The 17,088-nt window shown below is 36.2% G+C and overlaps 1 protein-coding gene across 11 annotated transcripts in view; it reads left to right on the forward strand.

Annotated features, from left to right (window-relative positions):
• Chd1 (chromodomain-helicase-DNA-binding protein 1) overlaps positions 1-14,302 on the forward strand; it is a 79,754-nt gene extending 65,452 nt beyond the window's left edge. For 7 of the 11 annotated variants that reach the window (XM_067117373.1, XM_067117374.1, XM_067117377.1 and 4 more), the window contains exons 29-31: positions 3,206-3,490; positions 7,944-8,135; positions 9,795-14,302. In XM_067117373.1, coding sequence (XP_066973474.1) covers positions 3,206-3,490; positions 7,944-8,135; positions 9,795-10,152 — 835 coding nt within the window. In that variant the 3' untranslated portion in view covers positions 10,153-14,302. The remainder of the gene's footprint in view (positions 1-3,205; positions 3,491-7,943; positions 8,136-9,794) is intronic. The other 4 variants (XM_067117375.1, XM_067117378.1, XM_067117383.1 and 1 more) reach the window with 3 other exon arrangements.
• Positions 14,303-17,088: the final 2,786 nt, after the last annotated feature.

The raw sequence follows: 17,088 nt of genomic DNA on the forward strand, positions 1-17,088 counted from the left end.
ATTTATGCATGGAGTGCACAAATGCTGTGAGTCCAATGTAGTGTGTGTGGTTCTAAAGTGTATGTAGAAATTTATTAAAAAGAATGAATATGAAAAATGAAAGCCAAATCTGTCATTGAATTGCTGGTAAAGCAGTTGTTAGATTAATTTTTATATAATTATTGTCAAAGCTTCCTTAACAAAATCTTAATTCATACTAGAAGGTTGCATGTAAAAGGGATTTTGACAAAGGAAAAATCTATTTCTGAGGGAGGCCCCGTGTCACCCGGTGAAATTCTATTCTTACACGAATTTCTAGGTATAAATATTGATAAATATACCAGAGAAAAAAGCTTTCAGGAATGCTGGAGTTACTACCCCCAGATCGAGCATCTTCAATGAAGACGTCGGTATAACCAAGGGTGAGTGAAGGAATCACAACCACAGAGCCACGCTCGATAGACATCCCCATGTCAAGATCCCTGGGAAGAGCGAGGGGCCGTACCAGCGCCCACGCTCACCTGCCCGCCACACGGCGACTCCAGCGCCATCTGAACTCATTCCATTTCTAGCACTTGATTGTGATGCTTGCTGTTTTCTATTTGGCTCGTGTTTTGCCTTATTTTCATCTGCAACATGTCGTCGAGCAGCTTTACCGTTTCCAAGTTAAGTACCATCTTATTGTGGGGTTGTTTTATGATAAGTTGGCTGTCTTAGCTCGTATTTATTATTATACGTGGCTTTGTTATGACGCTACGGCGTCCCCCAGCCAGCCATGTTGTCCACGAGGTTTACCCGTCCAGCTTGTTCTGTTTGGGTTTTTCCTGGTCGGCTCATGTCTTATCTTTCCCCCTAGGTTTCATCCTGGTGGATTTTCCTAAGCTGGGTTGTTTCGGTTTCTCTCTAACGATAATGTTTTTGATCCGTACCTTCGGGGTTCCCGCATCGGGTTCCCGTTATATTCCCGCTTAGGTGTCTCCCCAGGATGTTTCCTCTTGGACAGTTTAGCTTTATAATTATATTGTTTTATTATTAATTTGCTAGTGCTCGACACCATGCTGTTAACCTTCATTGTCTAGTTCCGTGGGGACGTCAGGCTCAACCTGTCGCCTCCCTCGGTTAGGCTATGCGCCGAACACAAGCATATAATTATTTTATTTTATTTTATATTTTTGCACACATATGGTGATTTATTTTGGTTAATCTTGTTTTTGTAGCCTAGTGTATGTTAGGCTTTTATTGCACCTTTGACCTCCTGCTCTCCCTTTCACCTGAGTTAGGTTAGGCGAGAGGAGAGGGTCAGCAGGTTGAGGGAGTTTCTGTTGTTGTGCCTTCCTCTGACCGTTGTTTGGGTGATGGAGTGAGACCCTACTCTCTTCCCTCTTCTTTACGGAGGGGTCGAAGTTTTTTTGGTGGGTGTGTCTCTCCATGCTTTTTATAGCACTCCCCACGTTCGGCTCTGGCTGGTCTTCGACTCGGAAATTTCTCTCCTGTTGTTCCCTCTTTCCCCCCTTTCCTTCTCCCCCTTTTTATTTTTGTGTCATAGGCTATGTCTATGTGTGGGGTGAGAGTATAGAGGCCTTAGTCGTTTTTTCCCTCCCTTTCCTTCGGTGTAGGCCATGATTTTGGGTATCATGCAGTTGAGCGGGTGAGCCTCTCCCCGGTCTCCTGTTTTCCTCTGCTCTGGCCTACTCCCTTCTCTGTCCCACCCCTCCCCTCTACCCTGATTTGAATCCAGCTTCTCGTCATCTTCTCGTGCGGGTGATGTCGGTGTCCGACTTCCACTCTGAGTTGTGGATCTTTCCTGGTCGAGGGATTCGCTCCCTCCCAGGGCTGGTTCCAGGTGACACGTTGCTGGGCTCTGTGCTTCGTTAACCCGCTCTCCTAGGATCGAGCAGGTTTTCGATCTTCTCAGGGTCTATCTTCTCAGCCTTGTTCCATGTTCGCTCCGGCGTTCAAGATACTCTAGTTGGGTTGACCGGCGCTTACATCTGCCCCGGTGGATCGTGGTGTTTGGTAGCCTCACCCTTCTTTTGTTCTCTAACGGTAGGGGTTTGAGATTCCGGGAGAGGGTGGTACCGGACTCAGGGGAATGTGGATATGTACGAGTATATTTTTGTTAACTAATTATGTTACCATCTTATATATATATATATTTTTTTTCCCCGGCGGCTCACCCCGCCAGTGGATATGTGTGTGTTTATTTTCTTGTCCCGGCGGCTTACCCTGCCGTCGGATATGCATTTGATTTATTTTTCCCGGCGGCTCACCCCGCCGTCGGATATGTATTTATTATTTCATGATGGTGATAGTCCGGTGATTTTACCCTTGGGTTCCGCCGTCCTGTTCCCGGCATCCCAGTAATTATCCATTTTCTTCTGGTTTTTGATTGATTTTGATTTTAAGTTATACAACAAATTTATTAATTTTAATTGTTGCAACCAATGAGCTGAAATATGTTGGCAGTTTAATCAGTAATGTTACATTATCTTAGTGAAGGTTGGGTTTGATACCAAAAAGCCCTATTCATAACTTGAAATCTTGAGTAATTCGTAGAGGTATTTATATAGTTGAAATGAGTTGGCTGAGTGTTGTTTATTATTAGAGTATTAAGATTACTGAAGATCACACAGTTTGGGCTGCCTATATTAGAACTCATTTTTTTACTTTTGATGATAAAATCTCTTCATCACCATCATAATGTAACCTTTGTACGAGATAGTTTCTCAGTGAGAGGCCGAAAGCTTGCGTAGGTGCTAATTCATCTTGTCATTTAGTGGATTTAACTTTTTTTCTATTTTTTATTTGTATTAATATAAGGGATGATAAAATTGAGGATACTTTCGTAGTTTATTGTGCAATTGAATCAGAAACCTTTTTATTGTACTAGCTCTTTTGCAAACTGGAAAAAAAAAAAAAAAGTTCATTTGTAGCTGAAATAATATAGAAAGTTAATACTGAACTTTAGATACAATTCAGATCCTTAGTTTTAAATAGGAATAAGTAGGATAAATTTTTTCAAGAACAACAATAGGACTAGTACTTTACAGATCAGTGTGCATGTAGAGGAACTGGTCTTGCATAGGAATAGATAGAAACCCATCATCATATACTTTAGATATAGTATGGCAGCTCCCCATGCCCCTCATGTAGTTAAAACTGAAGCTGTCAGTATCTTTATGGATGAAATAATTTAATTGTTTTTTAACAACTTCTTTAATTACAGCTTATTATGGCAATTTGTTTCCAAGTTCACCGAGTATGATGCAAAGAAACTACATAAACTATACAAGAAGAACAGGAAAAAAGAAGAAAACAAAAAAGAGGGTGATGACAAGGATGAAAAGAAGAAAAATAAACATGAACACTCAGATAAAAAAGAGAAGGATAAAGACAAGCAAGAAAAAGATCGACATCACTCGCATGACAAACACCATTCCCACAAGAGACGACCTGAAGACGGTGGACCTCACAGTCCATCCAAGAAGCCATATAACGGGTGGGCACAGAGGTTGGTTATGTGCATGCCACTGGGATGGTGCACTTAGTGACACTTTCTCCTATTTTCTTCCTTTGGTAACCTCACATTTTTAACAATAACTAAGCTTACTCTTAGGTACTCTCTTTATTTTGTAAGTTGCTTTGGAAAGCATTTTAAGGTTTTAACTTAGAATAGATTTTAGGTTTCTATATGGTTAATTTTGAAGCATGTTGCACTTGGATGAAACTGGATAGGGTTATTATTTTGAAGAAGTAATGTGGAAAAATGTTCACACATTTTTGCAAGAATTATAATAGTTTCATCACAACCCCATCAGTCCTGTTGTACCCACATTCAGTCTCAGATATCTTCAACAGTTTTCAGTTTCTTTTTCAACTTTCTGGGTCTGATAGAGGATTCAGAGTTTTTAGTAAGGATTCACTGGCTGAGGCTCTTTACAAAACACTCTGCTGCAGCCATTGCCTGACACTTTTAAGCCTCAGCAACCAACTTTTACCAGTCAAAGTGAAGTAGATTTTGTGACATGTTGTGAGAGGGACATTAGTCTGATTATCACTGTTGTTCCCATAACTGCTGACACTGTCTTTTTCTTACGAGTGGCATCAGAAGTGACTGGGTTTAAGTAGTCAGAGCATTCACTCAGAGTTTGGAAACTCATGGCATTAGTGTGACTACTTCTTGAGACTTCAGGAGACGCCACTGTTCAATATCTACTCCCTTAAATGGGACTGTGGTATGATTTGTAAATGTCTTAACAAGGAGCCTTATGTAGCTCAGTAGGAGTCTGTTGAAGGTTCCAGTTCTTGAAGAATATATTTGGTATCTGATTTTGTTGGAGTCATAAAATACAAGAAAATAAAGTTTATATGGTACAAAATTATTAATTATTTACGAACAAACAATAACAATAAAAAGCAAAAATTTATCCAAATGAAGATCTACTTCGAACTTGGGCTTTTAACATTAATATTAAATCTAATTATTCATTTTATATATGCAAGAATTTAGTTTACATCTGTAGTCTATAATAATAGTTTTACACTTTACCCTACTGCCAGTGTACTGTCTCCATCCATTAATCATGCGATAAGACAGTGGATAGGTTACACAGCACAACAGTGAATATAACCAAGCACAGGGAGGCCTCATGAAAGATATCTGAATATAGCCGGGCATTGTCATTAGTACATCATATTAGTTATCATGTACTGCAGTCCCATAGCTTAAGGGCAAGGATAAGGACAAGCCCAAAGATAGAAACGGCATTGCCCAAGTGCTTGTTGTAAGGAGCCTACAAAACTAAATAAAAAATTATAATTCAGTATCAAAATAAAAGGTTATATATAGTTGTAATTTGAATACCAATAGCACTTGAATGATGGTATTCATCACCTCCACATTTCTGTAGACTGTGGTGGTGGTTAGCAGGCAGTGATAACATTGGAATTCTTAGGGAATTTGAAATCACTTTTTCGCCAAGAGTGAAAATTTACAATAATCAAGTAACCAACACACATAATTAGAATGTGATTCTCATGAGATTGACATCTTTGAGATGATGTGTAGGCAAATCAGATTACATGCTTTATCATGCTAAGGTACACTTCCTAGAGATTGGTCATCTGTGGGACTCTTTTGCTAGGGATTGGTCATCTGTGGGACTGTCTTTTGCGTTAAACTTGGTTCCAAGACAGACAGCCAGAAGCTAAGTCTGCGCTACTGTTCTCTTTGCTGTCCCTGCCTTATCTCCTTTTATGGACAATAAGGATGATCTTTCTTAAACATTGACCTGATCACTTATTGAAACACCTTTTATGCGATGACTCTAGGCTCTAGGCAGTGGGAGTAGGTCTACAATGACACCATCTGGTTTTGACTGAGACAGGTAATCCTTTGCAGCTAATCAGGCTAGTCAGCTGGACAGGATAGCATAACAGTTCCTTCAAGTTGAAAGAAATGAGGCTATTTCCACCACTTTACCAGGAACCTGGTAGTTTTAGTGTACATTTGTTAGTTTTAATGCTTAAATGGTTGGGATTGTGCTTGCTGGAGTAGTTGGTTGCAGTAGGACAAGTTTTACATGTGTCATCAGAAGAGGTAGTCTTCATTGCTTACTCCTTCATAACCAACTTTTAATCATAACTCTTTCATGCTCAAGAGATTTAGTCTTTCTCCTCAACAAGAGCAAGAATGTAGGCAGCAGCAAAGGGAATTTATTGCCCAGAAGCCATACTTATAATTGTACTAAAAAAGTTATTCAGACAGGAAAATGAAATGAATCATAGGTATGGTAAAAAGTTGTCCAACACACACTTATATAATGGATATTCACTTGAAACCTGTGAATAGAAACAGACTAATGTCAGTTCATGTATCCATTTTATAAGAAATACTAATTAAAATGAAGACACAAGCAAAGAAAGGTCAGAGATATAAAATCACAAGGGATTAATAATTATACCAATATAAAGGTTGGCACTATGGTAGGTAACATCATAGAACCACTTTAAAGTGGTTCGTGCAGGTGGGATTGTTTTAGTGGAATAGCATCTTATGCCTGATGGGTTGTAGTCAACAAATTGTTAATGGGTTTTGAGCAATAAAATTGAGTTATTAAAACACAAAACATTCTTTCCCATACAAACATATTGGTCATATGCAAAATGACCACTTCCCATCCCCTCATCTCTTGCTGTTTTACTATCAAGCCTACACAAACTGTGAGAAGCAGAGTTTTTTCCTACCAATGTATCATCAGCAGCCATAGCACTTTGAGAGTACAGCTTCTCATCCCTAACAATGGGTCCACATGGTGCATTTGTGGTATGTTGCAGGATATTCAAGATTGTGAATGTGAGCACAATATGAGTGATGGGTTTACATGAAAAAGTTAATTTCTTGCTTAAAAACAACGTTTGAATTACAGTTAGCTGTTATCTATTTAAATATTTACCATCACAGATACCATTCCTCCTCAGAAACTGAAATATATTCTAAAGCTATTCTTGCATGTTCCCAGTAACTTTGAGAATGTTGTGAAGTAAATAAAATTTTGAATTTTACTAAGTATTGCAGCTTTGATTGCCAAAATTGAATGGCAACATCCTAAAAGTTTTATATTTTCTTCTCACTTTTTCCTCAGTTTTTGTTAACGTTCAAGGTATTCTGGAATTGTTTAGTTTTCTGTAGGTTGTTTAAGCATAGCTTGTCTACTAAAAACACAGGAAAAGTGAAATTAATTTTTTTTTTATTATATTCTTACATTGCATGCAATCATTATTGTGTCCTATGCAAAGAAAACCCATAATAGCACCATCTCAGCATGACATAATTTCATGATTCTAAATAAAACTATCAAAGCAAGTAACAAGGCTTATCACAAACAGAGTATGAGTTTATACATTCTAAATTGAGTTAGAATCCCCATCTCATTTATCAACATGGCCACATTCCATAGAGCAGGTCATCAGCTGGAAACATGGCATTTTTGAGATTCTGGAGAACCTTTAAATAAAGAGTGAGAATTATTTTAGGTTACCATACAATAATTCTTTTATCCTTCATGAAGTGGAATTTGAATTTTTTAACACTTCATACAACCTACAACATCAAGATCTTTTTAACTGTCATATTGAATAGTAATCCTACCACTCAAGGTTAGGCTAACCTTTCATAGGTCTGTCAAGCCATTTTGTACTCAGACCAGATACTGAAAACCTGTATACAGTATAAAATTTTTTAGAATCCACACACTGACACTTGCATTTACACAAAGAAAATCATACATAAAAATTTCAGGTTTACTTAGGTTTGTTTCATTTAAAAAAAAAAAAACTTGGAGAGATAGAGTGAGATGAGAATTGTTATTTTGGAGGGAGGGACCTACTCCAGATCTTCGTTAAAGCTCACAACTATTTGATGTTTCATCTCTGGACAAGTAACCGCACAGAAGGAGAAAACACCTTTTGGTAAAACTTCAAAGATCCAGATTTGCAAAGACCTGGATATATTTGGCAAAATTTTATTAAGAGATAAGAGTTTGAGATAAAGTAAAACAAATATAAGGAGGCAAACTTTCAGACTGACAGTGTTGTATAGATTTGTTATGTATGAATCTGAAATAAAATATCATATATTTTACTTCCTTGATGAATATATAGTAAAATATCATACCATCTTGCTCTCTCTTTCAAACTAAATGTTATATTTCCTTTAAATGAAAATCTACATTGGATATATAATCATTTCATCATTATTAATAACTACTGGGAGGTAACCAAGGTAAAGCGTCATGTCCTGTGAATATATCAAAGGCTAGTTTATAAAGCATTGTTAAGATTTGCATCTTTCAAGGATCCAGCCAGCCATTAAAAGTCCCAGAATGCCTGCCATGCCAAAGAAAAGTAATAAGAAAATGAAAATTTTCTTCGATTTTGCATGATAATTTTGATATTTTTCTCAGGGGAAGAGAAGGTGAAAAATGGGGTGATCGGGACAAGAACAGAGATCGGGATAGAGAACGAGGGGACAGAGACAGACCCCGTGATAGAGATAGGGACCGAGACCGGGACCGTAACTACCCCAGGAGTCACGGACCAGGAGGGCCAGGTAGAGACTGGCATGGCAATCCAGGAGGTCGAGATTTTAAAGAAAGGTACAGTTAAAGACCAAGGTAGCTTAATTCCTTATATGTAGACTTGTGGAGGCACTACTTAGCTCACTTGTTTCATCACAACCCATTAATCTTACATTTGCCTTCATTCGTGTCTGAAACGATCTCAGGTTCACCAGTTGTTTGTCTGACAGAAGAATGTAGTTTCAGAGAAATAAAATTATTAACTGTCTGTGTGTGGAAGGTTATTTCGTTCAAAACTTCACTCGAACTGAATTATGTTAAATATTACCATAATAATTGATAAGGTAGAATACAAAGTACAGTACAAATAAACTAATATATGGGGAGAAGACAGTACAGTGGTCATTTACTCTTAACAAAGGAATAAAATACTGTGCTATACTTTCTGGCGGATAATAAACACCCAGAATAAATGGCACATTATTACCAAGTTAAAAAAAAGGTAAAACCAACTCGAAAACTATCATAACAGTTGGTACAGTAGTTGAGAGCATGCTAAGGAACAGAGTTAGGAATTGAATAACATTGGCTAAACAGGAACATTTTTTTTAGGTAAATCTACTGTTGACTATACTCAATAGTTTTCTTTAGTGAAATGCTATTCAGTAAGGTAGATCAAGGCAGCAAAAGCCCTACCATATGGAAAAAAAAATCTTTACTATGGATAGTTGGAGATTTGCTTCAGTTTAATTTCACCAATTGCAAGAACTGAAAAGATGATAGTATATGAATAGGTATTTGTATAACAAAATAGAAAGACTTTACTGTAAGATTAAAGAGCTTCTTACCCAGAAGCTAGACATGTGAGAAAAGCTCCATGGAAGTGATCTTGTTTTACATCACAAAGGGAGTTTAGAATTTGTAGGGATGTCCTAATGTGAATGATGGCTTTGTTGTGAAATCAAGAAGTTTTAGGGTTTTGGCAATTCATCTTTTTCTGTATTAATCTTTTCACATTGCAAACAGCATTGAAAAAAGTTATTTCAGTATATGCACTGAATAAGAACACATTCTGTTTAACAAGCTTAAAGCTCTTAATTTGATAAAGAGTAGAATTTATTAAGATAACTATATGAAAAAATAGCAAGTTGTCCTGCAGTGCCATTCAAGGTTTTTCTGGATAAGGTTTATTTAGTGTTTAATTGGACCATAATTGACTGAAATTCTCAAAATTCACACTGGCACGCTTGGAGGATTCAGAACCATGGTTAGAGATGCCAAAGCATGTTTACTAGCAAATTTTGAGGGGAACAGTAAAGTTTTTTTACCATGTTAAATAAATAGACAAGTTTCCCATATTTTGGTTTTGCTATATCTGAAGAGAATGTGTGTGTGGTTTTCCAGTAAGCTTGGCCAGCCATTTGACTTAGTGGTCTGTTTAGACTAACTAATAATCAAATTTAATATGTAGGTTTTTTCCATCGCTGTAACTGGTTGTGTTGTTAGTAATTCAGATTTCCAACTAAGACATAAAAGAAGACCTCACTAGTCTGCTGTGAGTTGCTGCATGTCACAATGAAACCAGATGGCTACTGGAGTGAGAGTGAAATGAAGACATTTTTGGTGCCATAATTTATTTTTGTCATTTTCCATAGTAATGTCTGTATCCCCAAATAACTTTAATTTCTTGTATTCATGTTTGATGGTAAGGTAATGTTAAGTTTTGCTTCATTTCAGCCGATATCCCCAAGAATATGGGAAGAGAGATGGTGGTCCAGGAGGATATCATCGTGAAGGTTACAGACCTCATGGGTATCACAGGGGAGGCGGTTCTGACTGGGGTGGTCGTCCACATCATAATAAGCACTCTGGTTATGGACCTCCAGGTGGCTACCAACAAACTCATTACCCAGCTCCCCATCCCAGTAATCCCGGTATTTATGCCCCAGCTCCACCAATGGGTATGAGGATGCCTCATGGAGGACCACATTTTGGTGGTCATAGACCTGAATGGGGTCAAAAGGATAGACCCCAACAAGATTGGGGGCAAAAAGAGCGACCCGATAGACCGAGTTATCCGAAAGACTATTCTTAATGTGTTTCTCTGTGTTGTGCTGCCCTCCCTCTTTGTAAGAGACATGTTTAATTTATTATGCATCAGTTTTCATCCTTGTGGATATGTATGTGTAATCACAAACTTGAAGTGGACTGCACACCTGAAACATTCTCCTAGAAATTGTGCTTCCTAAGTGATAATTGTCCATGCAGACCACAGGAATGAAAGTGACTGTGTATTATTATATCATAAGTTTAATAATCTTCAGTTATTTGAAGAGGTCAAAACATTTCCTAGGGATGCTTAACTTCTAAGTTATAGCATTCATGAGACAAGAGTCTCTTCTGGCTGTGACTGTACATATTAGATTCTTTGCAAGATTTTGTTAGTCAGTGAATGATTGCAAAAATATGCCAGTATTGGATATGTAAACTTTTTGCAGTGTTTAGTTTTGAGGTAGACATGTAGATGTTTTTAAAGCAATTATTGTCATTCATGGAAATACTGTGTTTCATTTATTGATGCCTTTCCTTTTTATCAGAAATTTGTCTCCATATTTTAAAATTGCTCTGATACCTCAGTTTGTTTTTGGTTTTCCTTCAAAATTTTCAGAGCTTTTCCAGGCATTTATTTTTCATAAAGAATGCAAAATAATGTTTTCCACCTACAAGCTGCAAAACTTCAATCTTTTTAGGTATGTGTCACTGTTGCAATTATTTTTTATAATTCATACCAATTGTGGATATAATTTTCTCTTGTAAGAATAAATACACATCAGATGCCATGTCAATTGCATATTTTTTTTTTTTTTTATAAATCCATTTATATATTGTTTGTTGAGAACTGGCTGTACAGGAAAATTGAAAAGTTTATATGGTGTATATCACTAACAGAATTTAAAGTTATATTCTGCTTTCATATTCTAAGTACTTAATTCTTCTTGCTGGATGGTCATTGACGTTGAATTCATTTTGGAAGCAGTGTGTTACTTCCCATTTTTAACATTTTGCTACAATCGGATTATGATTTGTTTTTGTGGGAGTATTTTCATCATTTGACTTCACCTGGTTTTGATATAAGTATATATTGGTCATGCATTGTATTTTAAATGGTCTGAGTTGGGTTACTAACTAGGACTGAATGGTTTTAGAGGGGTAAATAAAGTTTTATGCTTGAACAAAAATTTAATCCATATATTTTTACCAGTAATTGTAATGGTTACCTTTGTACCATCGGAAGGGTGAAAGTGTATGAAATCCCTAGCCACTACCAGGTCTTGAATGCTAGTCTTCGTATGTTTTTTATTTTGTCTACTTCACCCTTATCTTGTACATCTGTGTGGTTGATGTCTATTAGACAAACTGAATACTGTGTCTCTGTCTTCTACTTTACATTTACTATTATGTACTTCATCTTATATTGTTTCTCTGATATTTTACTGCTTGAGCTTTTTTTCATAAATTTAAAGATTAATTCACAAGAATATTTTATTTCTGGATTACTGTCCTTTTCCTATATTTTGTGTAGCTTGTTTTGCTGGTGTTATAAGCAGTTTCTTCATCTTCCCTGTTTTGAAATTCACTTGATGTAGCTGAGAAGGTCAAGAATAAAAATGAAATTACCCTCAAACCCTATGAAGGCAGCAAGCATTATCCAGTTAAAAGTCCAGTAATCAGCTATTGCAAGGAAATAGGGAAAAGAATGCAGAACAGTCTTCCTAGAAAGTGATGTAAGGTCAACCATTTTTGTGACCCAACTGGGTGATGAAGATTGATAATTTATACTGGTGTATATGTACAGCTTTAAATGTATTTAGTTACTACTGTAATCTTTTAATAGTCCTTGAGCCATAAGAGCAGGCATTATGATGATAGGGTAGTATTATGCACCCTGTTCCCCATATAGCTTATGTAATCATCGTACTTCATGCCTTTACTGTTCTGTTGTTACCCTCTGCATGTAAGAAGATGACAGAGCTGTTGTGAATGTATGCATTGGGAAAGGTAGAGCTCATACAAGGCCTTTGATCACAACCTGGTTTTAAGTCCAGGCTTGCTTGTAATTGTGACAGATTTGTTGACTTCATCCCTTTCTGCTTGTTATTGTGTCTATACAGTATATACCTTGAAGCCTTAAGTCCAGGTCTGCTTGTTTTTATAACAGATTTGTTGACCTCGCCCCTTTCTGCTTGTTATGTTTTTACATACCTTGAAGTTAATAAAACTTTTTGCAATCAATAATTCAATTTACAATTCCATTTCATCACTCTCTTTTCCTTAAGTCCTTGCAAACTCTGTTTGCCTTTCCCTGCTCTCCTGTATATTTTGCACTTGTTTGAAATTAAATGTACTGAATGTAAAAAAAAGTTCCTCCTGACCTTGAAAGAAGTAGGAGTAAATGATCTGTGACAGTGCCACTCCTTCACTCAGGCAAAAGTGCTACTTCTCTTTTACCTGTTCAAAATTGTTTTTTAAGTGCTTATGTAAGTGACAGTTGCTCTGTTTCCATAATTAAGAAATTTTTGTCAACTTTAAACTGAACACTGTACCTTGATTGTGATATACTCGCTTTATAAAAATGTGATATACTTGAATAGGGTTAGTTGTACGTAAGTCTGAAAAATAATTGAACTCGTGTGATATTGTCATCATTTTCAGTATGAAAGTGTGATAATTATTAACTTCAATGAATAGTTCCTTGATTGACTTCATTTTGTCATAGAGATGAAATGATGCATATCATGGAAGCACATCACTCATGGAATGCACCAACTGGAGTAGATGGATTTTATGCATCAAATTAATGTTCAGATGTATTCTTATTTTTATGTAACAGCTTTTTAAAAGCATACAGTATTTTCATTTAGTTTCTATTTCCCAGTATTTTTCTGATTGAATAAGATGATTTACAGCAGCTTTCATCTCATATCTTGTCATACACTGCAAAATGTTGAATTGTAACTATGCTGATTTTAGGTCTGTAAAGTTTTGTGCATAGCTATTGTGGTTTTGCTTCAAGTAGTTTGATTTACAAGGACTTTCTTTTAAAGGAAAGGCATGTATGAATGGAATGGTGATATCTACCTCCAGAAAAGATAATTATGAATGTCTTCATATTTTTCCTTAATGTTATTTCGAATCACCAACAACCTTGTTGCCATGTTATGTTTGAATAGAAGTCAAAAGAAATGGAACCTTAATAAAACTGGAAATTATGCCATTTTACAGTGTTATCTTGAAGCATCATTCAGACAAACCCTTTTCCTTCCTAAAACCTTAATAATGGACATATGCCACTACTTCGTGTCATTGTGAGGTGAACGTCATTCTTTATTTAATCCTTTATATATTTTTTAAATTACTTAACAATATTTCTAATTAATTTTACTCCTTAATCCTAAATCATTTGAGCACTATTTATGCCATGGTTTCAATATATAATGTATTGGCTTGTTGGTAAAATAAAATTGTAAAATTTGTTCATGGCTAGCAGTATGGCTTTTGAAGCCTATTTTTCTTTAATGCCTTTTTCATTGTTTTCCATTGATCATATACATTACTTTGCTTTTCATCTCTTATTTTGATCTTATAAATTTTTTCGTGCGTGGATTTCTATTTTTCCCCTCATAACAATTGTCAGTGGTAGCTTACAGTCTCATGAATTTTTTTTTTTATCTTCATTTTGCTTTTCTGTTTATGTGGTAAGAATAGTTTTCAATACCTCATTTGTTTCATCTTTGGTTTACAAGTTCTGGCATAGTGAGTGAGTTCTGTATCACAATTTTTTGTTACGAATTGAGCGAATGAATGCAAAACCCCAACCTGTAAACTCAGAGTATTTTTTTACAGTTTAATGTGATATTTGTATATACAGTATATATATATATGTGTGTGTAAATATAAAAGAATGATCTTAGCATAATGCAATTAGATGGATACACTAACATAACATTTCTTTTATTTTTTCCTGGCCATATTTCAGGAAATTTGACCTATGATAAAAAAAACCTGTAGTTCCGTGTACGTTTTGTCCAAGTGAGTATTATATGCAACACTGGTAGTTATGACATGCTGGGAAAAAATTGAGGAAATTAGGAATGTAATTGTATACATTTGTAATGTAAATATCTGCTAAGATATACAGTTATGTATAAAATATGGCTATTTGGCAATAAATATGGAAATAAGAAGTGTGAGTACTTGATTTACCTCAAAATGCTGAAAACTTTTATGGTGTATTGGTGATGGATATATTTTTTTATAATTTAATAAAGTTCGGTTGTAATGGCACATATGTGCTTTTTGTGTGAGTTTTAAAGTACCTAAACTATAACTAATAAAGAGAAATCCTTCAGTTCAACCCTATGAGAGCTAAGTAAATTTGCTCAGAGGTCTGGTTAAACTGTAGTAAATTAACAAAGTACTGTACTTTTCTTGGTACGAAGATTGTTACTCTTGTAGGATTTTCAATCTGAAACATGTATGTATAAATGTTCATCTGACAACCTAACCGTAATAGTGTGACAGTATTTGTTTATGAAGCAAAACCTCTTGTGTTTAAACTTTATCATTGGCTCTTGGAAGTCCTTTAGTTTGTGTTTGTATGTTGGATTTACTGTTAAACGGAATCATCCAAACCCTCTTGTCAAAGATATTGGGGGTTTGGGACATCCCTTCAGCCCAAAGCTGCACTCGTGTTTCAGCCTTTTATATCACGTCCATTCCCAATTCCATCCTTCAGTCATGTCGTTCAACCTCTCTTGAAGCTCCCCTTCTTCACTGTCTCAAGTGATGAATAGTACTAAGTGCCCCAGTGGCTTGGCTTGGTACCATAAATTTCATGATTCGTTATTTCAAACGATACCACAGATAGTGCAAACAGTGCCATCTTTTTCACAGATTATGTGTCTCAATCTTCATGGCCTTCATACTTCAGTGGAATTCAATGTAGAAAAGTGAAACAAAAAACAAACTATTAAAGAGAAAATAACCGAGTTTTCAGAACAGTGAAACTAGACAGGAGAACACAGCAGTATAAGGTAAAGTACTAAGCATATCACAACATGAGGCAAGGGCAAGGTTGACAAAAATGTAATGATATGAGTATATAGACTTCAGGACATGTAGTGGCCTCAGCCCTTCACTGCCCCTATACAACTCTGTATAATACGTTTGTCAGCTTTTACATATACTGTATACCGTAGGTGGTGAAATTAAAAGGACAGCAAAACCTTGGACAATAATAGATATACGATTGGAAAAAGTGTGCATATTAATACTCCGTTATCATGCTTGCGTTTGTAGCCAGAGCGCATGATGATCATCAGTGAAGAGACAATCTATCGCAATCGCAATCATCTATGAAGAAAAGATTACTGTTGTGTAATAGATTGCGCAGAAGACATAACTTGCAGGATTAAAATTGAAGTCATGGTGTAAAGGTGTTAACGTAATACCAAGAATATTTATTTTAAGCTTAACCATAAGAATCTTTATTTTATTTAAATTATTTCACATCAGAACCATTTCTCGGTCGGAGTTCACCAGGCGGTCGTCTGATCTGATAACAGTCGCAATGAGCACAGGTGAGCTGATGTTGGGGTGTCCTCCAGTTGGGATTTATTGCCGGATGAGTACCCGCTGCAGAAGAGAACGCTTCCCCATTCCAGACAATTCAGTGGGCTCATCAAAATGGATATTTGATTATGGTCATGAGAATGTTGCCTGCCTGCTACCTCTGCTGCATATGTAACCTTTGATCAATTATTTCCTTAGGAACAATGACAAAACTGGATAGGTGTGAGGTCTTCCGGAGAAGAGAGTGTACAAATAGGAGGTGGAAACAGTCGGGAGAGAAGGCACTCTTTTATGCAAGTTTCCTCATAAATTGTGGTTCCATCAACGGTGTTCATTCCCTATCGCACTCTCAGTTTCTCCCATGTTTACTGTTTATGAGTATGGTAAGGTTTTGTTTTTATTTCACTTTCACTATTTATTTTTAAGTGTGTAGTATATATTTTGATGTTACAGCCTAGCATAGTGTTTTATATGTTAAAATCTATACAAGTGTTAACAAACTTTGGTGTGCAAAGTGTACCCTAATATTCTGATACATAGTAGCCTACCACAGCTTTGGAATGCTTAGAAAATCTCTATTCGAACTTTTTGCGTTGGGCTGGTGGTAAAAAAAATGGGGCGGGGGGTCAAATTTTACATAAGTATTTACGGTGAAATTCCATGAATGAAAACAGTAAAGAATTCCCAAGTCCTAAAATAGAACATCAAATGCCCCTTGAATAAATAAAAAGGAATGTTTATAAATAAGAAGGTATATAGCATTGGTTTCTCCTGTCTCCCGTGCTACAACCACTGGTAAAATGCTAAAATAATAATTGACAGCTCATAGTCAAATATTGATTTTTTATAATGTTCTTGCTTATTGTCGAATGTTGTCGTTGATTTTATACAAGCTCTGTGAAAGATTTCGATCTTCACGAATTCGCAACCCGACTCATCTATCATTTTGGTAGGAAGGTGACCATGACTAAGTAACTGTTAATAATACTGTTCGAATTAGGGGAACAACTGTGATAACATGTAAACTGCTTGCTTACTAAATGTGGCCGGCAACTTTCAGCCATACCCAACTTCTCTTTTCTCAAATCATATGGTACTACAGATAATACAATACTTAAGCAATTTCAGCCTAAGGCAAAATAGAACGAGCAAGGGAGCCGGTTCAGAGACATTATTGGACTAATACTACTACTACCAATTCATCTCTTCCGCTCAAATTGGTTATGTCGTACATAGAAGAAAACCAGTTAATAGAAAAACGTGATAGTCAGTGATGATGCATTACGGCCTCTAGAAAGAGAATGTTGTGTCGTTATAGTTTTGGGACCAACGATGGAAAAGATAGGATTAGATGCGAAAGTAATTTATGGTTCCATAGAAAATATATTATCTTGGACGA

Source organism: Macrobrachium rosenbergii, chromosome 15 (genome assembly GCF_040412425.1).
Source record: "Macrobrachium rosenbergii isolate ZJJX-2024 chromosome 15, ASM4041242v1, whole genome shotgun sequence".
NCBI classification, from domain to species: domain Eukaryota; kingdom Metazoa; phylum Arthropoda; class Malacostraca; order Decapoda; family Palaemonidae; genus Macrobrachium; species Macrobrachium rosenbergii.